This window comes from Hyperolius riggenbachi, chromosome 6, assembly GCF_040937935.1.
Source record: "Hyperolius riggenbachi isolate aHypRig1 chromosome 6, aHypRig1.pri, whole genome shotgun sequence".
NCBI classification, from domain to species: Eukaryota; Metazoa; Chordata; class Amphibia; order Anura; family Hyperoliidae; genus Hyperolius; species Hyperolius riggenbachi.
Genome location: NC_090651.1, coordinates 324,495,935 through 324,523,613, shown reverse-complemented (window position 1 = coordinate 324,523,613; position 27,679 = coordinate 324,495,935). Strand labels below are relative to the sequence as shown.

General features: G+C 45.5%; 2 protein-coding genes across 2 annotated transcripts in view; both read left to right on the top strand.

Annotated features, from left to right (window-relative positions):
• Window positions 1-27,679, top strand: part of LOC137522889 (apolipoprotein C-II-like) — a 596,236-nt gene that overhangs the window by 176,866 nt on the left and 391,691 nt on the right. The window lies entirely within an intron of this gene.
• NECTIN2 (nectin cell adhesion molecule 2) overlaps window positions 1-27,679 on the top strand; it is a 170,002-nt gene that overhangs the window by 138,799 nt on the left and 3,524 nt on the right. The window contains exons 6-8 of the mRNA XM_068241425.1: window positions 11,052-11,196; window positions 17,501-17,561; window positions 26,973-27,053. Coding sequence (XP_068097526.1) covers window positions 11,052-11,196; window positions 17,501-17,561; window positions 26,973-27,053 — 287 coding nt within the window. The remainder of the gene's footprint in view (window positions 1-11,051; window positions 11,197-17,500; window positions 17,562-26,972; window positions 27,054-27,679) is intronic.

Here is a 27,679-nt window from a genome sequence, read left to right as displayed (position 1 = left end):
CATCAATCACTCCCTATCACCACCTGTCACTGTTACCTATCAGATCAGACCCTAATCTGCCCCTTGCGGGCACCCAATCACCCGCCTACACGCTCAGATTGCCCTCAGACCCCCCCTTATCAATTCGCCAGTGCAATATTTACATCTGTCCTTCCCTGTAATAACCCACTGATCACCTGTCAATCACCTGCCAATCACCTATCACCCATCAATCACCCCCTGTCACTGCCACCCAACAATCAGCCCCTAACCTGCCCCTTGCGGGCAAACTGATCACCCACCCACACCAATAGATCGCCCGCAGATCCGACATCAGATCACCACCCAAGCGCAGTGTTTCCATCTATTCTCTCCTCTAAACACCCACTAATTACCCATCAATCACCCATCAATCACCCCCTATCACCACCTGTCACTGTTACCCATCAGATTAGACCCTAATCTGCCCCTTGCGGGCACCCAATCGCCCGCCTACACGCTCAGATTGCCCTCAGACCCCCCCTTATCAATTCGCCAGTGCAATATTTACATCTGTTCTCCCCTGTAATAACCCACTGATTACCTGTCAATCACCTATCAATCACCCATCAATCACCCCCTGTCACTGCCACCCATCAATCACCCCCTGTCACTGCCACCCATCAATCACCCGCTGTCACTGCCACCCATCAATCAGCCCCTAACCTGCCCCTTGCGGGCAAACTGATCACCCACCCACACCAATAGATCGCCCGCAGATCCGACATCAGATCACCACCCAAGCGCAGTGTTTCCATCTATTCTCTACCCTAAACACCCACTAATTACCCATCAATCACCCCCTGTCACTGCTACCTATCAGATTAGACCCCTATCTGCCCCTAGGGCACTCAATCACCCGCCCACACCCTCAGAATGCCCTCAGACCCCAGCCCTGATCACCTCGCCAGTGCATTGCTTGCATCTATTCCCCCCTCTAATCACACCTTGAGACACCCATCAATCACCTCCTGTCACCCCCTAGCACACCTACCCATCAGATCAGGCCCCAATTTGCCCCGTGTGGGCTCCTGATCACTCGGCCAAACCCTCAGACCCCCTTCCGATCACCTCCCCAGTGCATTGATTGCATCTATTTTCCCCTCTAACCACCCCCTGAGACACCCATCAATCACCTCCTGTCACCCCCCTAGCACTCCTATCCATCAGATCAGGCCCAATACAACCTGTCATCTAAAAGGCCACCCTGCTTATGACCGGTTCCACAAAATTCGCCCCCTCATAGACCACCTGTCATCAAAATTTGCAGATGCTTATACCCCTGAACAGTCATTTTGAGACATTTGGTTTCCAGACTACTCACGGTTTTGGGCCTGTAAAATGCCAGGGCGGTATAGGAACCCCACAAGTGACCCCATTTTAGAAAAAAAAGACACCCCAAGGTATTCTGTTAGGTGTATAACGAGTTCATAGAAGATTTTATTTTTTGTCAAAAGTTAGCGGAAATTAATTTTTATTGGTTTTTTTTCACAAAGTGTCATTTTTCACTAACTTGTGACAAAAAATAAAATCTTCTATGAACTCGCCATACACCTAACGGAATACCTTGGGGTGTCTTCTTTCTAAAATGGGGTCACTTGTGGGGTTCCTATACTGCCCTGGCATTTTAGGGGCCCTAAACCGCGAGGAGTAGTCTAGAAAACAAATGCTTCAAAATGACCTGTGAATAGGACGTTGGGCCCCTTAGCGCACCTAGGCTGCAAAAAAGTGTCACACATGTGGTACCGCCGTACTCAGGAAAAGTAGTATAATGTGTTTTGGGGTGTATTTTTACACATACCCATGCTGGGTGGGAGAAATTTCTATGTAAATGGACAATTGTGTGTAAAAAAATCAAACAATTGTCATTTACAGAGATATTTCTCCCACTTAGCATGGGTATGTGTAAAAATACACCCCAAAACGCATTATACTACTTCTCCTGAGTACAGCGGTACCACATGTGTGGCACTTTTTTACACCCTAAGTACGCTAAGGGGCCCAAAGTCCAATGAGTACCTTTAGGATTTCACAGGTCATTTTGCGACATTTGGTTTCAAGACTACTCCTCACGGTTTAGGGCCCCTAAAATGCCAGGGCAGTATAGGAACCCCACAAATGACCCCATTCTAGAAAGAAGACACCCAAAGGTATTCCGTACGGAGTATGGTGAGTTCATAGAAGATTTTATTTTTTGTCACAAGTTAGCGGAAAATGACACTTTGTGAAAAAAAACTATTAAAATCAATTTCCGCTAACTTGTGACAAAAAAATAAAAACTTCTATGAACTCACCATACTCCTAACGGAATACCTTGAGGTGTCTTCTTTCTAAAATGGGGTCATTAGTGGGGTTCCTATACTGCCCTGGCATTTTAGGGGCCCTAAACCGTGAGGAGTAGTCTTGAAACAAAAATGACCTGTGAAATCCTAAAGGTACTCATTGGACTTTGGGCCCCTTAGTGCAGTTAGGGTGCAAAAAAGTGCCACACATGTGGTATTGCCGTACTCAGGAGAAGTAGTATAATGTGTTTTGGGGTGTATTTTTACACATACCCATGCTGGGTGGGAGAAATATCTCTGTAAATGACAATTTGTTAATTTTTTTACACACAATTGTCCATTTACAGAGATATTTCTCCCACTCAGCATGGGTATGTGTAAAAATACACCACAAAACACATTATACTACTTCTCCTGAGTACGGCGATACCACATGTGTGGCACTTTTTTGCACCCTAACTGCGCTAAAGGGCCCAAAGTCCAATGAGCACCTTTAGGCTTTACAGGGGTGCTTACAATTTAGCACCCCCCAAAATGTCAGGACAGTAAACACACCCCACAAATGATCCCATTTTGGAAAGTAGACCCTTCAAGGTATTCAGAGAGGGGCATGGTGAGTCCGTGGCAGATTTCATTTTTTTTTGTCGCAAGTTAGAAGAAATGGAAACTTTTTTTTTTTCTCACAAAGTGTCATTTTCCGCTTACTTGTGACAAAAAATAATATCTTCTATGAACTCACTATGCCTCTCAGTGAAAAATGGGGTCATTTGGGGGGTATTTATACTATCCTGGAATTCTAGCCCCTCATGAAACATGACAGGGGGTCAGAAAAGTCAGAGATGCTTGAAAATGGGAAAATTCACTTTTTGCACCATAGTTTGTAAACGCTATAACTTTTACCCAAACCAATAAATATACACTGAATGGGTTTTTTTTTATCAAAAACATGTTTGTCCACATTTTTCGCGCTTCATGTATACAGAAATTTTACTTTATTTGAAAAATGTCAGCACAGAAAGTTAAAAAAATATTTTTTTTGCCAAAATTCATGTCTTTTTTGATGAATATAATAAAAAGTAAAAATCGCAGGAGCAATCAAATAGCACCAAAAGAAAGCTTTATTAGTGACAAGAAAAGGAGCCAAAATTCATTTAGGTGGTAGGTTTTATGAGCGAGCAATAAACCGTGAAAGCTGCAGTGGTCTGAATGGAAAAAAAGTGGCCGGTCCTTAAGGGGTAGAAAGCCCTAGGTCCTCAAGTGGTTAACGTCCCACTGTGAAAGAGGCCTAAAGCCAACAGATCTACCCTATAGCATTTCCTTGTAGGAAGGTGCAGCAATAGTTTCGCTTACACTATGTACATAAGAGTAAAGTGCTTTGTTTATCTGCAGATGATTGTTCCATTTCACAATAGTGCGGTTTCACTTTACAGGAGATACTCTAAACATTCCACCCCACAGGAGAGGCTGTACTTTCTGCCGATCAATGAAGAGTGTATTGATGAGTCACTTGTCTCTTTCATCTTGCAAGGGGCACTCCGGTTAACAGAAAAACCTGTTTAAGTCATTGTAATCACCACTTCCAGCACCTGTGAACTCTCCTCTCTGTGTCAATCAGCCTGTTTGTGATTCTATCAGTGCCTGCCAGGCATTGCGGCTGTTTTCATGGAAAGATTCTTTTCAGACTTGGGAATTCTTTCACTAAGGCTTCCTTCACTCTGGGAATCGCAAAACGTTAGCAAAATCACCAGCGTTTTGCAAAGCCATTTTACAGCAATTTTTCACTGTACAGGAAAGCAATTTCGGAGCGATTGTGTTTTCCGATTTTATAACATTGAAATGCAATTGCTCCAATATTGCTAAAAAATGCTGCACGCAGCGTTTTTGTGATTTCAGCAAATTGCTAATCGCTAAGTGTGAGCACTGCCATACACTTTACATAGCAGCGATCGCCAGTGATTGATAAGGTTGCTGAAATCGCTGGTAAAGCCGGCAACCAAGTGTAATGAGTGTATGTGGACACAGACAGGTAATGTCTTCATGCATGAGATACTGGGGGGCATATTTTACACTGGGGGGGGGGGGACACAGCCATGGGGACTATGAGGCGGCGTCACTAGGGCGTTTCACAAACTATTTCATACTGAAATTGATCGGAAATTGGCCTGTGGGTTATGGTGCCCAACAGATCTCTCTCCGATCAGAGAGAGATCTGTCTTTTGGTCGAATCTGCCAATCATCACTAGATATATGGCCACCTTGAGGGCCCATTCACACTAGAGCCTTTTGCAGCTAGCGCTAGTGTAATGAAACCCCATGGGCCCGTTCTTACTTGGGCGATTTGCGCTAATCGCCACAAAACGCGAAACGCAAACGCGTCGCCTGCACCATTTTCAGGCGTTTTCCCGGCGATCGCGTTTCAGTGCTATAGAAGCGCTAAACGCGATAGCGGCAAAATCGCTGCAGTGTTCAGTGATTTTTCCACGTGAAATCACTGAAAAATCACTCCTGCATAACGCTGCAAAAATCTCCGGCGTTTTGAAAATGTAAGTGTGAATGGGCCCTTAGTGTATGGCCAGCTTTAGTTATGTCACTTACTGTCCCTCAGATGAGTTGAAAAGGGAGGGGGGGGGAGGGGTGGACTAATTTTCAGAATGCTTTTAGAATGAGTGGAAATCGGAGTGCCTGGAGAAAACATGGGGAGAATATACAATCTTCATGCAATGCAGATAGTGTCCAGGCCAAGAGAACACAGAACTCTAGTACTGTGAGCAAGTGTTGTGAGCAAGAGCCACCATAGTGCTCTGCTCACATGTTCTGTTTATACTGATCCAGTTTATGTCAGGGTCAGTCTAAAAACTATAAGGGCCCGTTTCCACTATCGCCAATCCGCATGCGCTGCCCGCATGCAGATTCGCACAGCCAATACAAGTGAATGGGACTGTTTCCACTTGTCAGTTTTGCTGTGCGTTTTTCTGTGCAGGATTTTTCTGCACGGCAGAGCCCTCAGAATTCGCTTGTGGAATGCAGGCGAATCGCACGCAATGTATTTAATAGGGAAATCGCATGTGTTTCTTTCCCCCATGCGTTTTTTGCCGCGAATTTGCATGCGATTTCGCATAGGTACCCATGTTCATTCACACAGGCAGTGACATGGTTAAAATCGCTTTACCCTAACCTATGCGAAATTGCATGCGAAAAAACAAAAACCACATGCGGAATCGCACCCGCATGCGATTTCGCCTGCAGTGATTCGCCAGCGATTCCGCAAAGAAATAGTGGAAACGGGCCCTAACTGTATGTTGCAATGCTTGTCGGTGGCAGTACTGTACTTTGTGCTGATGAAGGCCAAGTAGCCTGAAACAGCTAAGCTGGAAGAAATTTGTTTCACTTTCACTGAAATAAATGTTTCACTGTCTAACTACTCAGCTTGAATCTATGTACACACGCCTAGATGGATCGACGTCCCCTGATCCATCTGGCAGAATCTGCAAGCGTCATTGGCGACAACGGAAAAGAACGTTCTTGTAAAAGATCGTTAACCCAATCGCGGCAAATTACAGCAAAAGGCAATGGAGATCGTAACGATCCTTAGCGATATGATGCAAAAAGGCAGTAGTTTGAAAACAAACGATTGCCGTGGGTGGTTGTGAAACATCGTTAGCAGATTTTTGATAAACCATGTTATACGATATTTAAAAAAAATATGGTTTGCTGTGAAAAAGCGATGATGGGCAGATTTGACCAACAGACAATCGAATCTGATTAGAGAGAGATGTGTCACCTGCCTAGTGCCTATACACATGCTGAAATTAATCAGGAATCGGCCTTGTGACACCACATTCGCTAGCCCCCCTAATATCAAATGTGCCCCCTCCAGTGCCTGGTGCACTATATATACTTTACCTGTCCATGTCCGTTGCTGACTCTGTCCTCCATCCACGCGCCCCACGTGGTTGTCATCCTTACACGTGGGCGCATGTGTGATGTCATACACGCGCCCACGTTACACCGGCAACCACATGGGGTGCTTGTACGGAGGGAGCCTTGAGCCAGTGGCGAATGCAGACTGGTAAAGTGTAGTACACTGACAATAGAGGAAAAAGAATTGGAGGTTTCATCGCTTGTCCCGATATCTGCCACATACCCGATCAACCACGACGGCCCAACAATTTGCAGCATATCCGATCCACGTGCTCAGCTCGAAATTGGTTGCATCATCGATCGGACATGCTCTTGGCGGCACTGATATTCATCTCATTCGATAATAATTATCGATTCGTATGGTTGATTGGCTGCCAAGCTGATAAATGTATGGTCACCTTTTAGTTTTACAGAGGACAATTTTCAGGAGGGAAGAATCCAGCATCAGATAACAGCGGACCATTGACCTGTTGTGCCCTCATGCCACTATACTAAATGGCTAAACTGCTTTGTTTATTTGTCTTCTCAGCATTTAGTGTCCCCTTTGTTTTGGTTAGAGGAGTATTGGCAGCTTATGTGTTTATTTTCTCTGGGCTGTTCCCTGGATATGGAAGCCAGGCACAGATAGTGTATAGCTGGGGGATGGAGCAGAGAAAGGCCTGGGATGGATTAAGCAGACACTGATTCATTTAGTGACAGTTATTGGAGGATCTGCACCATGCAATCCATCAGATTCATCTGAAGGTGAAAACCCTTCAATTGACCATCGGATTAGCTGATCCCCGAGGGGGATATTTGTAGATAAGGATCAGTAAACCCCGGCCACCCACACAGCAAGGCCGCTCTATACTACTTTCTTACAACTGCACTTTCAATGAATAAATACTAAACAAAGCTTTTGCTCAGTTCTAATTTAATTTGTTTTGAATGTTTACAAGCTATTCAGTTTTTTTTGTTTTTGTTTTTAAGTTTTGGATTATCTTTTGTTTTACAAGTAATCCTGGCCATACATCTACCGATAATGCGGCCCGATCCACCATCTAATAATTCATTTATTTTATTTAGTCAGAGGAAAGTGCTGCAACAAGCATGCCTGATCGCCGATTTGACCGATTTTGGGCAGAAATCGGTTGAATGTATCGATTGAGCAAGCAGAAAAATCTATCTGATGTGGTTGATCGGGGGCATGGCAATAATGGCGTGGGTTATCATGATGTACCCCCGGACGCCGTCCCCCAAATGTAAATGTGTCATAAAGGGGACCCTGCGTGGCATGCACCATGTCCTGTGCCTTAATAAAGGGACCCTGCATGGCATGCACCATGTCCTGTGCCTTAATAAAGGGGACCCTGCGTGGCATGCACCATGTCCTGTGCCTTAATAAAGGGGACCCTGCGTGGCATGCACCATGTCCTGTGCCTTAATAAAGGGGACCCTGCATGGCATGCACCATGTCCTGTGCCTTAATAAAGGGGACCCTGCGTGGCATGCACCATGTCCTGTGCCTTAATAAAGGGGACCCTGCATGGCATGCACCATGTCCTGTGCCTTAATAAAGGGGACCCTGCGTGGCATGCACCATGTCCTGTGCCTTAATAAAGGGGACCCTGCATGGCATGCACCATGTCCTGTGCCTTAATAAAGGGGACCCTGCGTGGCATGCACCATGTCCTGTGCCTTAATAAAGGGGACCCTGCATGGCATGCACCATGTCCTGTGCCTTAATAAAGGGGACCCTGCGTGGCATGCACCATGTCCTGTGCCTTAATAAAGGGGACCCTGCGTGGCATGCACCATGTCCTGTGCCTTAATAAAGGGGACCCTGCGTGGCATGCACCATGTCCTGTGCCTTAATAAAGGGGACCCTGCGTGGCATGCACCATGTCCTGTGCCTTAATAAAGGGGACCCTGCGTGGCATGCACCATGTCCTGTGCCTTAATAAAGGGGACCCTGCGTGGCATGCACCATGTCCTGTGCCTTGATAAATGGGACCCTGCGTGGCATGTACCATGTCCTCTGCCTTGATAAATGGGACCCTGCGTGGCATGTACCATGTCCTGTGCCTTGATAAATGGGACCCTGCGTGGCGTGTACCATGTCCTCTGCCTTGATAAGGGGGACCCTGCGTGGCATGTACCATGTCATGTGCCTTGATAAATGGGACCCTGCGTGGCATGTACCATGTCCTCTGCTTTGATAAGGGGGACCCTGCGTGGCATGTACCATGTCCTGTGCCTTGATAAAGGGGACCCTGCGTGGCGTGTACCATGTCCTGTGCCTTGATAAGGGGGACCCTGCGTGGCATGTACCATGTCCTGTGCCTTGATAAAGGGGACCCTGCGTGGCATGTACCATGTCCTGTGCCTTGATAAATGGGGACCCTGCGTGGCATGTACCATGTCCTGTGCCTTGATAAATGGGGACCCTGCGTGGCATGTACCATGTCCTGTGCCTTGATAAGGGGGACCCTGCGTAACATGTACCATGTCCTGTGCCTTGATAAAGGGGACCCTGCATGGCATGTACCATGTCCTGTGCCTTGATAAAGGGGACCCTGCGTGGCATGTACCATGTCCTGTGCCTTGATAAATGGGACCCTGCGTGGCATGTACCATGTCCTCTGCCTTGATAAGGGGGACCATGCGTGGCATGCACCATGTCCTCTGCCTTGATAAAGGGGACCTTGCATGGCATTTACCATGTCCTGTGCCTTAATAAGGGGGACCCTGTGTGGCATGTACCATGTCCTGTGCTTTGATAAAGGGGACCCTGCGTGGCATGTACCATGTCCTGTGCTTTGATAAGGGGGACCATGCGTGGCTCTGAAATGATTATACGTAAAGTGGTCGGATGATGTCATATATTGTAATTGAACAAGGAAAGCATGCTTCCTGATATCCAGTGTTCTTTGAAGATTTGTGGATGCTACTTGTATTGATCCAGCACCTGCTTTCCCAGAGGTGTGCAATCTTTGGAATGGCATGCAGACATTTTATACAGTTTACAAAGCCTTGTAGGTTTTTAAATCAGAAACGTCAGTAGTAGTTCTCTGTCTGTGTGTTAGTGTGACACATCTCTGCGCTCTGCTGTGAAATTAGATGAGAAACCATTCTGACGTTTTTGATTTATTAGGGCAGACCGGAAAGGAATGACCTAGGGATTATCATTCTTTGCTCAACAGCTCCACCTGCTGGCTTGAAGTGGTAAACGTGAAATAATTATCTATCAAATTTCATATTTACCCACCAGTAATTAAAAAAATAATAATAATGACCCCACTCTTCTCTTTTTCTTTTAATTTATATTTGATTAATTTTTTTTCAAAATCTCCGGACTTCATGGGTCACCTGGTATATGACTCCTTGATTAGGGATCCCTGGCATATTTTGGAAATAAAGTGATTAAACTGAACAGATGCTATTATACTTTCTCCATGTTGCAATTAAAGGGACCCTCCAATTTTTTTATTACAATAAATACCCTTTTTACTTTTTAACAGTTGTGACAGTGTTAAACCCTAGTGTGAGTATAGAAAATCCCTTTATTCTCACATTTTCTGCTTCTCAGATTAAACTGTACTAATGTCACTAACGTCACAGTCTGATGTCCCTGCTATAGTGTAACATAACTTACCAGTATGTTTTTAGTAGTAAACGCATACAAACACAAGGAGAACATATAATCTCCATGCAGATAGTGTCTATAACCTTAGATTATAACCAGAGACCCCCACGGTGGCAAAGTAAGGGCGGATCGCTCAAAAAACAGTGTCTGAGACTTCGGTGCAGCCGGCGCCACCATAGGCTGTAATAGGAATTACAGCTGCGCCCAGTGAGTAATTTGGGCGCCGTCAAAAGACAGCATAAATCACTGCAAAAACACTGTAATTCGGCCGCCAGCAATATCTGGAAGATGAATTACATCATTACCCACTATCCATGGGGGCCTGGAGGGGGAATAGTAATTAACACCGCCGGGACTTGTGCAGGAGCAGGGTGAGCCATTTATCGGCTTTAGCCTGCGCCCAAATCTCCTCGGGACTTTATAACAGGTACGCAGGTGAGGCTGATATACACTACATCAATGCCCCCCCCAACACACACACACACCCACTCACTCTTTCTCACACACACACTCACTCTTTCTCACACACTCACTCACACTCTTTCTCACTCAACACACACACACACACTCACTCTTTCTCACTCACACTCACACTCTTTCACACACACACACACACACACACACACACACACACACACACACACACACACACACACACACACACACACACACACACACACAATCTTTCTCACACACACACACACTCACTCTTTTTCACACACGCACTCACTCTTTTTCACACACACACTCACTCTTTTTCACACACACACTCACTCTTTTTCACACACACACTCACTCTTTTTCACACACACACTCACTCTTTTTCACACACACACTCACTCTTTTTCACACACACACTCACTCTTTTTCACACACACACTCACTCTTTTTCACACACACACTCACTCTTTCTCACTCACACACTCACTCTTTCTCACTCACACACACACACACTCATACTCTCTCACACACACACACACACACACACACACACACACACACACACACACACACACACACACACACACACACACACGTATACCACGAAGAATTTATAAGCAAAACGCATAGTTTTATCATTGAAACCTGCCTACTCCTTCCCATCATTGCATTTCTTTCATATTATTATGTGAAAATAAAGGTTAGGAATATAGTTTGGATGTGACTATTTCCATTCACCATTTTCTCTTTCCTCCTCCGTGCAGAAACCCCAAATTATTCTGGTGCCGGAGCCACCGGCGGTATCATCGGGGGGATCATTGCCGCCATTGTAGGAATAGCCGTGGTAGCGACCATCGTCATGATCTACCGACAGCAGCGGAAGAATCAGACTGCCAAGGATGATGAGGAGTGAGTATAATGTGACTCTGCTCTGCATACACACCTGGCTGATAGACATCAGGGGAAACCTGTAGCCCTGAGGCCAGGTGTCCCATCAGTGGTGACTGTTTAACCCCGGCCTGTATGACTCGTGAGGAAATATTCCAGTAGCAACCAGTCAGTACTTTTCTTGGAGAGGAACACTTGCCCTACAGTTCACTCTCGCAGTCTGTAGTACAGCCCCAATGTAACTGTATTTCGTACCTCCCAACTTTTTGAGATGAGAAAGAGGGACACTTAAGCCATGCCCCTGATCACGCCCTCATCACACCCCTAGTCACCCATACCATAAATATTTCATAAGAAAAATATGTTGTTTTATAATTCAAACCACACAGGTCCTTTCTATCCTGGTTCATTTCAAATTAGTATTATATCAATTTACAGGATGGGAACAAAGTTTAGAGTTAATCAAACACATTTTTTAGTAGATAAATATATATATTTACATAGAAAGAGGGACAAAGTCCTGAAAGAGGGACAAATGAAGAGGAAAGAGGGACAGAGGGACAGGGCTCCCAAAGAGGGACTGTCCCTCCAAAAGGAGCTATGGTATTTAGTAACACGAACATGTCATTTCTTATCAAACACATTTAAAGTAAATCTAAAGTGGGAGGGATATGGCGGCTGCCATAAAGATCTGCTCTGCCATGACGGTCGTTATCGCAGCGTGTCGCAAAGTGTTGTTCACCTAATCGCATGCCTGTACCCACCTCATGAGATCACGGAAATGATTGCTCATCGCTTATAAAAATCACCTGTTGGAAGAATCATGCGAAGAATCGTGAGGCGGGTACGAACCTTTAAGGTGCATAAACACGCACTACATCCGGCAACGATGTGTCCGTCAGACCCTCCCGCTGGGTGGACGTTCAGCCGACAGTAGTGCGTGTGTACGCGCTGTCGGCGGACTGATGAGGCTGTTTCTGAACGTCCGCCCAGCGGGAGGGTCTGACTGACACACGCATGTGGGGGGACCAAAGCGGCGTCTGTCAGCAGCCAGTGCTGGACGTGACTGCGCCGTTCTGCCAGAGCCAGGCAGACAACTGAGCCAGCCGGTGCCCAACATACGAGGAGAGACTGTTTCTAAAATGCTATTCCTATGATTAAAGCGAACCTCCAGACTAAACATCTACTCAGCAGCACTGAAAAGGCTTGGTGTTTCTTTCACAGGTTCACAGCATCAGAACTTTGTTTTTAATACCTAAGCCTAATTTTTAGCTGCTTGGAAGCTAAGCTCCACCCCATCAAAGAAAACTGCCTGGGCATTTTTCCCCTGATGCTGTGCAAAGCATGATGGGATTTCTGATGTTGTTGTTCTAATTGCCTAGCAGTTGGGAGGAGTGATCTGGACACAGGACAGTTGGAACTGTGTCTCATGCTACCTGTCACCTCCTTTCAACCAAAAAGATGGCTGCCCTCATGAAATCACAAACCTTTGCCTGTTCTTTTGAAACAGGATGGCTAAGAGATTATATTACCTATCTATTTTAATTAACATAACTAATGTAACTTAATGACACGTATGTTTGTTTAGGCTGAAGTTCCTCTTTAACATCTGAAATTGTAAGTGCACGCATGATATTTTATGCTTTTAAAGAGAGTACAATTTTACACTGTGAAAGGCTTCTCTTTGAGGTGATTTTCTGAATGTTGGAGGAAGAGGATAGGCTGCGGCATATTATACTGTGAAAAGGATCTTAGTAACTATTGGGGTATTCAATACCATCAGTGCCAGAGGGGTGGGAGATGGCCCTAAGCACCTCGAGACATAACTAGACCGGTTTATAGGTCCCTATCACCTCTGGTTCTTTTATTAGCATTGTTCAGGTTTATGCATTGCACACAACTGTGCTTTATGCGATAAATATAATAAAATCATCCACCTAGGACCTCTGCTCCCTTGCTGACAGAAGAGTGAGTGTTACTTCCCCAGCACAGAGCAGGTCGCCACCCCTCCCAGCATCCTCCCACTGCTGAGAGAAATTAACTCATTGTGGCCAGCTGTGCAGCTCAATAGTAGGAATGATCAATAATATGCAAATTTTTCAGAGTTCGTGCAAATTTATGTAAATTGTTATGCAAATATATGCAGCTTGAAAATTGACCAATCAATTTAAACCTGAGTGGGACTTAATTGGTCCATTTTCAAGCTGCATATATTTGTATAAAACTGTACACAAATTTGCATAAACTCAGAAAAATGTTCATATCATTGATCATCCCTACTCACTAGTCTCCTCCTCCTTTTGTGTCACCAGCCCCTCCCTCTAGATTGTAAGCCTTTGGCAGGGCCCTCTTCCCTTGTGTATCATACTTGACTGTGTGCACTTTACCCAGAATTTGGAACTGGTAATTTTTTTACCACTACCATTCCAGTTTATGATCTGGCATTGTACTATTATCTGCATTGTGTTGTGTATCTTATTGCTATTACCTGTATTGTTGTATCTATGGTCTGTTACCTGTATTGTTCTGTCAACCCTGTTATCATTGTCTGTAAGCCTATTTATTGTACAGCGCTGCGTAATATGTTGGCGCTATATAAATCTAATAAATAATAATAATAATAGTCTTATCTTCCACATAGACAGGCGGGCAGAGTCAAGGAAAGACTGGCTTGTGTGCTCTCCAGCTCCACCCTGAATACATAAATATGGGTGATGATTGGATGGGGGCGGGGTCCGAATTTGGCCAATAAGATTTCACCGTCAGCTCAGTAGGAAACTGAGCTACTGGATCCAGCCAGCCATGTACTTTCAGTTTATCCGAGAACAAAACTGTTAAATAACATTGTCATACAAGTTATTAGAGCTGCCATTTAATGAAAATGCCAAATGTGAGAATGTATGGGGCTGTTCACGTACTCTCCTGCTAATTTCCCCCGCTCAGCCCTGGATCCCTCCACTGATGGAGACTGATTACCTATAATTGGAGTGTGAGGGCTGCAGGCAGGGAAAGTGATTCATTCCTGGAGGCAGCACAAGTATCTCATCAGACATATTGATGTAATGACACATGGAATGTATGAGGTCACCGATGATGTGATGACCCCTCTGCTGCTGATTCCTTTGTAATGTGACAAAGATGAAGAAGCTGATATTTCTGGGACAGGCGCAGGAGAAGTCGCTGAACAGCTGGGAACGATAGCCTGCAGAGCTGTCCATACATTAATCCCACTGATGGAATTATTCCTCTGTGAGCACATAGGGTAGCAGGTGGTCACCTAGGCAGCCAGTTCTGTATTAACTGACAAATGAGATGTGCGGCCGTTACAGTAACTGTCAGTCACTTGCAATGGCAGCAACAGAATGATTTACATATTCCAGCCACTGTCCTGAAGAGATGCATCATGGTTGTTGATTCTTTATCATCTGGTGGTGAAAGCTGGAGATACCTTCTGTTTTAAAGGATACTCGAGGTGACATGTGACATCATGAGATAGACATGTGTATTTACAGTGCCTAGCACACAAATAACTAGGCTGTGTTCCTTTTATCTTTTTTGCCTGAAAGAGTTAAATATCATGTATTTAAGTAGCTGACTCAGTCCTGACTCAGGCAGGAAGTGACTACAGTGTGACCCACACTGATAAGAAATTCCAACTATAAAACACTTTCCTAGCAGAAAATGGTTTCTGAGAACAGGAAAGAGATAAAAAGGATCAATAGTTCATTGATTTTAGCTCTGGCATACTTCAATGAAGGTGTCATTGAGCAAAAACAACAAAACAGGTAACATTTAAAGTAGATTTAAACATAAAATTAAACTGTGGAATATCTTAAAAAGTCATTTTTAGTTGAAAGAAGATAGATACAATCTTTTATTTCATTAGTTTATTTTCGCCTCAGGTGTCCTTTTTAAAATGGACCTGAACTCTTTGCACAGAGCACAAGGAAAACAGAGAGAAATGCAACCTGTGTGTTTTTAGACAGAAGAGCCTGTCTATTTCCACCTCACCGTCAAGTAATCACAAGTGTAATTTGAGCTCTCAGCTGTGTCAGCACAGAAATTCTCTAGTCCCAAGCAGACACAGCTGATATGTAAACACAGGATGTTAACCCTTTGTCTTCTTCCATAGCTTCCAAGCTGTAACAATGAAATGTTTTTCTTTAAAGGTTATTATACTATTGCTTATCTCTTACAGCAGAGAGGTAGTTCTGAGTTCAGGTCTGCTTTAAAACCCTCCAGTCTCTGCCTTGATTATAGCTGTTGCTTCTTTATCTTGCGGTGATGAAATCTGTAGATGCCTTGTGTTTTAACTATGGTACTTAAAGACCGCCCCACGCCAGTGGGCGTGGTCGCAAAGGCAGCCCCAGGACCACCTAACGCCAATCGGCGTCAAGTCCTGGGGCTGGAATTTGCAGGAGATTGCGCGCAGGCTGCGCGCGCATTTCCTGCTTGAGGGGCGGAGCTCCGCCCCGACTTCAGTCTCCGAGCGCCGCTCGGGAGACTGTTAGACGGCGAAATCGCCATCTTTACACAGTGTACAGAGCTGCGATCAGCAGCAGCACTGTAATGGGGACAGCCGTGTGACACGATCGGCAGACGGGGGAGGGAGGGTAATGTGCATATGAAATTTTTTTTTTTTTTAAAAATGACACCGAAAATGTTTGTTATAAACAAACAAACAAACCTGGGGATGATCAGACCCCACCAACAAAGAGCTCTGTTGGTGGGGGGAAAGGGGGGGGGGGGAACACTTGTGTGCAAAGTTGTGCGGCCCTGCAGCTAGGCCTTAAAGCTGCAGTGGCCTGTTTCATAATAAAAGGCCTGGTCTTTAGGGTGGTTAATCACTATGGTCCTCAAGTGGTTAAATCCCTTTTATGCACAGGTCTTTTATTAAAAAAACTATTTTTAGTGAATTCAAGCATTAAAAGATGTATAAAAAATTATTTCGCCAGCTAGAAAAGGGAAAGAATTGGTGGCAACAATTTCAGGTCCATAGCAACGGACTATTGCCTGCTCATACCACATCACAGTAGTCGAGAAGGGCAGCCGTTGCTATGGTAATGCTCGTTACTAACGGTAATGACGATCAACGTAAGGTAAACATGAACATTCACTTTTGTACGTTATCCAGCTCTGTATCATGCTTAATCATTAAAGGCAGGGGTGTTGCTAAGATCGTATGAGATCCGGGGCACTCCAGATGGAAAATGGGTGTGGCCATGCACTGTAATGTGGGTGTGGTCATGGGTGGAGCGAAATGTACATGAAATTAATAGCAGCCTAAAGGTGTCCACTAATGATACAATCTTTTTCATGCAATTTTACCAAATCTATGTAGTATAAGTGTAACTGAGTGAATATATTGAATGGATAATGTAGGCAGTTACCTTATATTACATAGAAATTGTAAGATTGGATGAAAAAGGTTGTATCGTTAGAGGCCAGTTTAAGTAGGCCTGCCCAGCAGAATGTTGGATGAGGCCCACCCCTCTCCATTAATACAAATTTTGAGGCACCACAACTCCCAGCACGCCCTCATAGAAGAACCACAGCTCCCTGCATGCCCCAATAAAAAGACACCACAGCGCCCAGCATGGCACCACAGCACCCAATATGCCCCCAAAGAGGCACCACAGCACCTAGCATAACCCCAATTGATGCACCACAGCTCCCAGCATGCACGCCATTGAGGCACCACAGCCCGGGGGGACATCCGGGGCACGTGCCACTGATCTTTGGGGCTAGCAATACCCGATTAAAAGTATTACCCAAATCAACTTTTGTTGGTTTGATGTTGGCATATATTCTCCACAACGAACACCGGGCCTTACTTGCGTGACTAGGTGACAAAGATCATGTGACCCCCAAACCAAGGTTTGGGGAATATGTGTCCACTTAAGGGCCCTTTTCCACTGCACAGCTGAATCGCAAAATCACAAATCACTAGTGATTTTTAATTCGCTAGGGTTGCCACTTTATCATAGAAATCATGAAAACTATTTTTCACTATAGTGATTCGATTTGCAAATAGCAATCACTTTCTGGCGTTATTTTAAGGATGATAATGCAATGCAATGCAAATGAAAAATTGCAATTGCATAACAAAATTAAGAAAAAATCGCAATCACTGGCGTTTGTGATTTGTGATTGCTAGTGGAAAAGGGCCCTTAGACTTGCACTTTAGACTTACAGTGATCATTATGGGTTTTTCTTACTATTCTGTTCATAAAACCTGTTTTACTTGTCTGTCTTTTTTTATCTAATACGTGTAGAATTTTAGCAAAAAGGTGTGTTCATCTAATAATGCTGTTTTCTCTTTCAGTTTAGAGGGTCCTCCAGCATATAAACCACCTCCTCCTTCAATAAAGCAGCAGTTTGACCAGGTAAAATGTTCAGTGTTTAAAGGGTACCTCAAGTGACATGTGACATGAGATAAATATATGTACACCTAGTACCAATCCTACATAGACATACCTCCCAACATTTTGAAATGAAAGCGGGACACTTAAGCCACACCCCCAACCACACCCCTGGCACACCCCTAGTCACGCATACAACATTTCATATGTTTTTTTTTTTTTTTTTTAATTAAAACTACAATGGGCATTTAAATTTACAAAAAAAAAATAGACAATATACCCTGCCCGTGGGTGGGTAGGAGGGTGATGGTGCCCGTGGGTGGGTAGGAGGGTGACGGTGCCCGTGGGTGAGGAAGAGGGTGCCCCTGGAGAGCAGGGGAAAAAATGATTGAGGCGCCAGCTGCGCGGATGTGGTGTGTGGGATGCAGGTCCAGCATCATATTTTCCCTCCCTCCGAATGTGCCCCCGTGTCCCCCTGTTTGCAGAGTAAAGTGCACAGCTGAGCGGGCTGTCATCTTACTATTCATCCTTGAGTACCGGCATCTGGCTCTTCTCTTCATCCCGCTTCCTGTGACATCACAGGAAGTAGAGTGAAGCCAGATCCCGGTACGCGAGGATAAATGGTAAGATTAAATGACAGACCGCTCCGCTGTGCAAACTTACTCTGCAACAGGGGGGACACTGGGGGGCACATTAGGAGGGAGGGAGAATATTATGCCCGGACCGTCATCCCACACACCGCATCTGCGCGGCTGGCGCCTTGGTCATTTTTTTTTTTCACATCTGACCCCCCCAGCCAGCCGGGACACTGGGGGTCATAACGGGAGAACAGGAGAGCCCCCCCCAAATCGGGACAGTCCTGCAGGATACGGGACAGTTGGGGGGCATGCATAGAACTTAAGTCTTGTTCCTTTTTGTTTTTTTATTGGTAGGGGTTAACAATCTAGGGTTCTAAGTGATACTTCCTCTGCAGCAGGACTATAGGGTAACCAATTCAAGATCTGACTGTATAGAAATCAAATAACATTGTAACATTACCTTCCTGTACCTGAGACAGGCAAAACTTAAGGTTTTTTTCAGATTGGGATTTCAAGAAAGTCCTATTTAGAATTTGAACTATAGATACAATCGTTTATCTCATCCGTTTATTTTTTACTTTGGGTTTGCTGTAAGCGCTTCTGGACCACGCTGCTTTCATTGGCTCCTGCCCTGGGGATTACTGTAAGACAATTACAGTAATAACATTTCTAAAGGGAAAAGACAGCTCTGGTCTTTAAAGAGGAACTGTAGTGTAATACGTTTTTGTTTATTTATTGTATTTATAAAGCGCCAACATATTACGCAGCACTGGTAATATATAAAATTGCTTATTGTTTACAATATTATTTATAGATTATTTAGTCAGTTTTTGCCCATTGTGAAATCTTTCCTCTCCCTGATTTACATTCTGAACTTTATCACTGGTGGTGACCTCTTTAGGTGATCTGTACGCAATGTTCATTACTGAGAGTTCTATGCTCAGAGGGAGATGCTGCTTGCTGGGCAGATGGAAAAAGCCATTATTTCCCACAATGCAACGAGATTCGCAGAAAGCAAGCTGTCAGGACCATGGTCATGACATCACACTGTGGTGTGCGGGGGTGGGAAGGCACCACAATATCAGCCACAGAGACCTCCCCCCCAGTGATTTTTTCAAGAAATGATAACGATTTTTCATGGGAAAGTGGATATAAGCTACTGATTGGAATGACGTTCAATCCTGGGTTCAAGTTTATCTTTAAGGGGTCAGAACCATCCGGTCCTGAAAGGGTTAAAGTATACTGTGAGGGGAAAAATTACCTCATTAGAGGGAAGCCTCTAAGTAGTCCAGATCTAGCGCTTAGACTATTGGAACATATTCATCCAGATCTTGTCACAGTGGTTCCATATGCTCCACCCCCCATATGCCCCCCCCCCCCCCCCAACCGCCTCCCCCCGTTTGCACACTATTCTGGCAGTTGGCCTTAGCAACTGCTGTTCATCAAGTGCTTTTGAAAATAAAGAAAACCCAGAGAATCCCCCATGAGGAGATGAGCTAGTCCAAGACCTGTCAGTTCAGTCCGATTTCTACTACCTACTGTAAGTCACAACAACATAGGAGAAAAGTGGTTTTAGCTAATTTTACTCTGGAAGAAACGTATTTTATTAATATACTGTATGTTTTTTTACATATATTCAAAATTGTACAATTCTTCGCAATAGTGGTCCTTTAAGGAAAAGGGGATACTGTAAAATACATTTTAATAACTGATGTAACTGGATAGATACTGTATATCAAACACAGCTGACGCTCTCATTTCAATTATTTATTTATTTTTATTACAAAACACTATATGAAGAATAAAAACCCCACATTATATGAACCGTGGCTCTTTAAATCTAATCCTGTGAGTGATGAATCTCCTGTCCCATATGGCACAGTGGGAGTCCCATCTTTGTGCAGCATCTGCGTTCTCTCTCTCTGGTACATGAGGCTTAAAGGGCTTGTGAAGGCACCAGGCACAGTGTGTGAGAGGGAATCGGGGGTTAACGTTCTGGCCGGAGACGTGTTTATCTCGCTGGTGCCCAATTTATTTCCAGTGATTTGTGAGTTTCCAGGATTTCACGCCGGGCTCTCGTTCAACATACAGGAAAATCTCAGAACGATCATTCATCAACGTTCGCTCAACAGTTTGATGTGTGTACGGGAATACGCTGACTTCTAGCCAACAAAACCCACTGAGAATCAGCCCAAGCAGAACATTCAGCAGATGCCCCCTGGGTGCTATGACACGCCTCCTGCTGCCCCTCCTCTCCCCATAGGACAGCCACTGAGAATCAGCCCAAGCAGTATCATTCTGCAGATGCCCCCTGAGTGCTATGACCCGCCTCCTGCTGCCCCTCCTCTCTCCATAGGACAGTCACTGAGAATCAGCCTAAGCAGTATCATTCTGCAGATGCCCCCTGAGTGCTATGACCCGCCTCCTGCTGCCCCTCCTCTCTCCATAGGACAGCCACTGAGAATCAGCCCAAGCAGTATCATTCTGCAGATGCCCCCAGGTGCTATGACCCGCCTCCTGCTGCCCCTCCTCTCTCCATAGGACAGCCACTGAGAATCAGCCCAAGCAGTATCATTCTGCAGATGCCCCCTGAGTGCTATGACCCGCCTCCTGCTGCCCCTCCTCTCCCCATAGGACAACCACTGAGAATCAGCCCAAGCAGTATCATTCTGCAGATGCCCCCTGAGTGCTATGACCCGCCTCCTGCTGCCCCTCCTCTCTCCATAGGACAACCACTGAGAATCAGCCCAAGCAGAATCGTTCTGCAGATGCCCCCTGAGTGCTATGACCCGCCTCCTGGTGCCCCTCCTCTCTCCATAGGACAGCTGCTGAGAATCAGCTCAAGCAGAATCGTTCTGCAGATGCCCCCTGAGTGCTATGACCCGCCTCCTGCTGCCCCTCCTCTCCCCATAGGACAGCTGCTGAGAATCAGCCCAAGCAGAACAATTCAGCAGATGCCCCCTGAGTGCTATGACCCGCCTCCTGCTGCCCCTCCTCTCTCCATAGGACAGCCACTGAGAATTAGCCCAAGCAGAACAATTCAGCAGATGCCCCCAGGTGCTATGACCCGCCTCCTGCTGCCCCTCCTCTCTCCATAGGACAGCCACCGAGAATCAGCCCAAGCAGAACAATTCTGCAGATACCCCCATTGTGCTAAGACCTGCCTCCTGCTGCCCCTCCTCTCTCTATAGGAAAGCCACTGAGAATCGGACCGAGCAGAACAATTCATCAGATGCCCCCTGGGTGCTAAGACCCGCCTCCTGCGGCCCCTCCTCTCTTTATAGGACAGCCACTGAGAATCGGACCGAGCAGAACAATTCATCAGATGCCCCCTGAGTGCTATGACCCGCCTCCTGCTGCCCCTCCTCTCTCTATAGGACAGCCACTGAGAATCAGACCGAGCAGAACAATTCAGCAGATGCCCCCTGAGTGCTATGACCCGCCTCCTGCTGCCCCTCCTCTCTCTATAGGACAGCCACTGAGAATCAGACCGAGCAGAACAATTCAGCAGATGCCCCCTGAGTGCTATGACCAGCCTCCTGCTGCCCCTCCTCTCTCCATAGGGCAGCCACTGAGAATCTGACCAAGCAGAACAATTCAGCAGATGCCTCCTGAGTGCCTTGAACAGCCTCCTGCTTCCCCTCCTCTCTCTATAGCACAATACATTTGAGTCCAACATGCACCATGAGATAGATCTGTCTCTTATTGTATCTGATCAGAGAGGGATCTGTTGCCTGCCCATGCACCACAGACAGATTTCCGATAGATTTGTGCATCAGAAATCGGCCTAGCGCCACCTCTGCTGCCAGCCTGGCTGCCCCTATGTATAAAAATGCCCCCCTCCTCCCTGGTGCCCGTGGTCCGTAAAGTCTCACCTCTCCCCTGCCATCACTGCAAGCTCCTGTACCACATGGCACCAGGCACGTGTTATGATGTCACATGTGCCTGGTGATCGCGCTGGAGGCCAGGTGCAGTGCCAGCAAAGAGATGAGACTTTAACATGGGGCACACGGGGGATGGGGCAGGGGGGATCCATCAGTCGTAGCAATATCAGATACCATTACTGCCACATGTCCAATCAATCCTATTGACCAATTTCCGACCTGAAAATGGTCAAAACACCGATCAGGCGGGCGGACATGTTGTGGCACCAATTCTCCTCAGATTCAAAACCATTATGGAATTGGAGGGTCAATCAGCCTGCAAGATTGCCTGATGTATAGGCATTAGGCACCTTTACTGTCGCTGCCCAACAGGAAAATATCAAGTGTCCGTATGGGGCATAGAGCTACGCACAAACATTAGTGTATACATTTGTGATGGTCTACTGGTTATACAAACCTCCCGCCATGTATGTCCCCTCAGTGTCACACCTCCTGCTCACTCTTCCCCCTCCCTTCTCCACAGGACAGTTCATGCTGTTTGGCAGCATTGTTGTACAGGAGTTGCTGGCAAACACTCACCTGAAAGAAACATGATAGGTCATTTTGGGTGAGGTTGAATAGAGGAAGGACAATTAAGAACGGTTTCCAGCTTTTTATTGGCATATGGGTCTACTTCAGGAGAATTTCACCACTCACCTCTGTGTCACTGACTGGTGCCACAAAGGACAGGAAGTGACACAAATCTCACCTCACTCATATCCTGTCTGTCCCACATAACACCAATTGAGGTAAGCGATACACTAACAAATCCCAGCTTTAGATCTCTTAATACAGTTTGCATGTGTACATTTCCTCAAGGACCTTCAGACTCCTCCCACATTCCAAAAACATTGAAACAGTCAAATTAATTGGTCATCCCCCCCTCCCCCCCCCCCCCCCAAAAAAAAAACGGGGGCCTTAGACCATGACTAAAGTAAGAATTAGATTGGTGCGAAACAAAGCACTGTAGAAGATTTTAGTGCTACAGTGGTTTGCAAAAGTATTCGGCCCTTGAAGTTTTCCACATTTTGTCATATTACTGCCACAAACATGAATCAGCTTTATTGGAATTCCACGTGAAAGACCAATACAAAGTGGTGTACATGTGAGAAGTGGAACGAAAATCATACATGATTCCAAACATTTTCTTTTAAAAAATAACTGCAAACTGGGGTGTGCGTAATTATTCAGCCCCCTGAGTCAATACTTTGTAGAACTACCTTTTGCTGCAATTACAGCTGCCAGTCTTTTAGGGTATGTCTCTACCAGCTTTGCACACCTAGAGACTGAAATCCTTGCCCATTCTTCTTTGCAAAACCGCTCCAGCTCTGTCAGATTAGATGGACAGCGTTTGTGAACAGCAGTTTTCAGATCTTGTCATAGATTCTCGATTGGATTTAGATCTGGACTTTGACTGGGCCATTCTAACACACGGATATGTTTTAATTTAAAGCATTCCATTGTTGCCCTGGCATGCCCTGCCACACCCCTAACCACACCCCCACCGCACCCCTCAGAAGCAAAATAAGTCATTTTATTATTCAGACCATGCTGGTCCTTTCTATCATCATTCGTTTTCCTTTATTTTAACATTTAAAAAAGAGGAATAAATCAATGTAAAAGATGAGAATAAAGTTTAGAGTCAGTTAAACACATTTTACAGTGTAAAATACATATATTTACACAGATCTGTATCTGTCAGTCCTGACAGAGGGAAACAGGGGATGAAAGAGGGAGAGAGGGACTTGGTTCCTAAAGAGGGACAGTTGGGAGCTATGATTAGTCTCATAAATTGAAGGTCCTCTTTAAAGTGTATCTGAGATGAAATTAAACAAAAAATAAATCACACATGCCTGGGGCTTCCTCCAGCCCCCTTCGGCCCGATTGCTCCCTCAGCGCTGTCCTCCACCTCCTGGGTCTGCTAGTCGGTGCAGGTGCAGTACACCCACGGGCACTTCCCCGTCTCGCTTACGGCCAGGTCACGCATATGCAGTAAGCCCCGACTCCCGGACTCACCGGGGAGCCCTTACGGAAGACCCCTGGAGGCGGAGGATGGCGCTGAGGGGAGTGATCAGGCCGAAGGGGGCTGGAGGAAGCCCAAGGTATGTATGATTTTTTATTTTTTTAAATTTAATCTCTGGTTCTCTTTAACCACTTAACGACCAGCCAACGCCGATAGGCAGCGGCTGGTCACAGTGGTGTTTCCATGGAAATGGCCGCTTGAACGTTCATTTCCTTTCAGTTCACGGAGGGAGTCTCCGTGAACAGCCTGCGAGCGACCGATCGCGGCTCACAGGCGAAATGTAAACACCCGTGGAAGAAATCCCCGGTGTTTACAGCGTACGGCGCTGCTGTCGCAGCAGCGCCATAAAGGAGATCGGCGATCCCCGGCCTCTGATAGGCTAAAGCCTATCTGAGGCGGTACAGGACGGATCGCTGTCCTGTACCGCCCATAGTTAGAGGGGGGCTTTGAGGAGCCCGCCCGCTACACCAAAATAGGCGACGGCGATCAGACCCCCCCAACAGGACATCCCCCTAGTGGGGAGAAAAGGGGGGGGGAAGTCTGATCGCCCTGCCTGCCACCCGATCTGTGCTGGGGGCTGAAAAGCCCACCCAGCACAGATCATAAGAAAATCCTGCGGTCTTTAAGTACAGTTTATGAGAGCAATTTCTGAAGGAGGAACGTGATAAAGTGGATGACTTTATGGTAGAATTTACATCCTGCTGCCTGTAGTAGTGCAGTGCTGACGGACGGACTGATCTATAGCCGGTAACAGGAAATTACACACAACAACAAAAACACAACATCCCACACAATTATACAATACAGCTTCCTGGTAGAGTTGTTTTTAACCTTTTTCTTAACCAGTTGAGCTATATATAGGGATATTCTACTTTTCTCTCCGGAGCATCTGAACGGAAACTATTCTCGTCCTGGAAAACAAAAGACCTATCATTAAAACACACCACTAAACGTATTTATTTTGTATAAATTCTTCTGTAACGCTTTGCAAAGTGTACAGCCGTGCCACTACCGAATCCCTACTATAGCTATATGTTCTGCATAGTCTAATGCCTGCTACACACAAATGAAAATTTCCAGGCTGTTCAACGGAAAAATTCCCATTGTTCGATAATTTCCAGCATGTCCAATCTACTTACTTTTGAGAAAGGGGTCAATTTTGAGATCTGCGCAAAAATGATCCCCTTATTGATCAGGAGCACCTGGGTTCAAGTATGTGGCTAGTCTACCTCATGCTTGCTCTATCCTAATGAAGGGTCTGGAATTTGAGCCTATGTAACTACAGGCCAGTGTGTTGCAGGAAACTGAGTACTGCCCTCTGCTGTTAAGAGATGGTTGCACAATACAAAATTACCAGCATGTGAAAGTAGTTGCAGTCTCGCCCTCAACACAACAAGTGACACTGAAGTTAAAAAAAAACTTATGGTGTAATAATTTGTATTTGTAGTACAGATAATTAATAGAATGTTAGTAGCAAAGAAAATATTTTAATTTTTAGGTATATTGCTATTTTTATAACATTGCATAATTCTGTCATATTTGCAATTGCAACCCACACTCTGTATTTTAAACTATAAAACAGAGCAGAGCTAATGACCCTTTCAACTTCCCTTCAGTATAAATCTTATCTAAATCTATCTCTGATGTATAAGGCCGGGTGCACACATGGCAGAAACACTTGCGGAGCGGGAAATGTTGCACTTTATGCAGCAATGTTAGTCTATGGGACGCAGAAGGACCAGCGTTGCACTTGTGATTTACAGCAAGCTTTCTGCAGACGCTTGTAGTGTTGTATAATATGCAGGCTGGCTGCCAAATAACAAGTCTGTGGTAATGCATTGCGTTTTTCATGCGTTTTTTAATGCGTTTTTAATTAAAAAGTAAAGATCTCTGATGTGTTTCCACTTCCTGTTGTCTTCCTAGTGATTTGCATAAATTAAAAAAATGCATACAAAATGCATATGCGTTTTACATTAGCGAACTGCAAATATATTAAAACGCATGAAAAGCGCATCTGTGTAAAAAAAACAAAACCCAAACGCACCAAAAACGCATTACAAAATCGCACACGCACCTGCATAAGATGCACCTTTTTCACGCTATGTCATATGTGAACCCAGCCTCAGTGCTCCAGAAAACAGAGCTCTTTTGCATAGATAACGGAAGTTTTTTTAACTCTTCCTGTACTGGAAACAATATGAGACTCATATCTGTGCTAACAATGTTCTATTTCTTAGCTGTACTACACATACAATTCATTATAACTTTTCACTTCAGATTCCCTTTAACCTCCCTGGCGATACAATAAAATCGCCAGGGTGGCGGCGCAGCACTTTTTTACATTTTTTTTAATCATGTAGCTAGCCTAGCACTAGATAAATGATAGCTGCTGTGCAGCGGCATCCCCCCGCCCCTTCCGATCGCCTCTGACGATCAGAGCAAACAGGAAATCCCGTTCTCCTGTTTGGCTTCCCCCGTCGCCATGGCAACGATCGGGATGACGTCATCCACGTCATGGCGTCTGGGGGAGTCCCGATCCACCCCTTAGCGCAGCCTGGCGGTGATTGGCCGGCTGCGCACGGGAGGGGGGGCCTCTAACGCGGCGGGTAGCGGCGAATCGGCGCAGAGCGGCGGCGATCGGCTTGTACACGCAGCTAGCTGCGTGTAACAAAGCAAAAAGTGTGGAAATCAGCCCACCAGGGGCTGAGAAATCCTCCACGGCGGCTTACCCCGAGCTCAGCTCGGGATTATCGCCCAGGAGGTTAAAAATAAATTATCCTGATTTCAGAAGACTGTATAGTACTCCTCCAGCTCCAGCTGAGTCTTTATTGAATAGGATTAGCAGTTCACGATTTGTATTTACTTGCTTGATGTTGCTGCTTGAAGCTAAGTGTCTGGTCTGTTTCCACAGCCTGCAGAAGAGGTTCCACTGAAGAGCACAGTACTGCCACCTCAGCCCACAGAGGACCATGATCTGGAATTAAATGGGAAGGTGAGTATAGCACATGACAAAGTACATCATAACGTGCCCACTAATGATGCAATCTCGATTGTACAAACTTAACAAATCTATGTAGTGTAAGGGTAAACTGAGTGAATATACTTTAGAAATACAGAAGTTCAGATGAAGCTTAGTCAAGGTAGTGTACAGATCTGCCAACATCAAACCAACAAATGCCTTTAAAAGACACCTGAAGTGAGAGGGATATGTAGGCTGCCATATTTATTTCCTTTTAAACAATCCCGGTTGCCTGGCAGCCCTGCTGATCTATTTGTCTGCAGTAGTATCTGGATCACACACCTGAAACAAGCAAGCTGCTTATCCAGTCAGACTTCAGTCAGAGCACCGGACCTGCTACTTGCTTGTTCAGGGTCTATGGCTAAAAGTATTAGAGGCAGAGGATCAGCAGCACAACCACGCAACTGGTATTGTTTTAAAAGTAAATTCATAGTCCGCTGAGATTATCCAGAGGTATTGCCTCTGCCTGTGAAGCATAAGGTTGTGAGTTTGACTCCCATGTCAGAAAAAAAGGAAATAAATATGGCAACCTCCCTAACCCTCTCAGTTCATGTGTCCTTTAACCTTCTTAGCGGTATGCCCAACACTGTCCCCAGGAG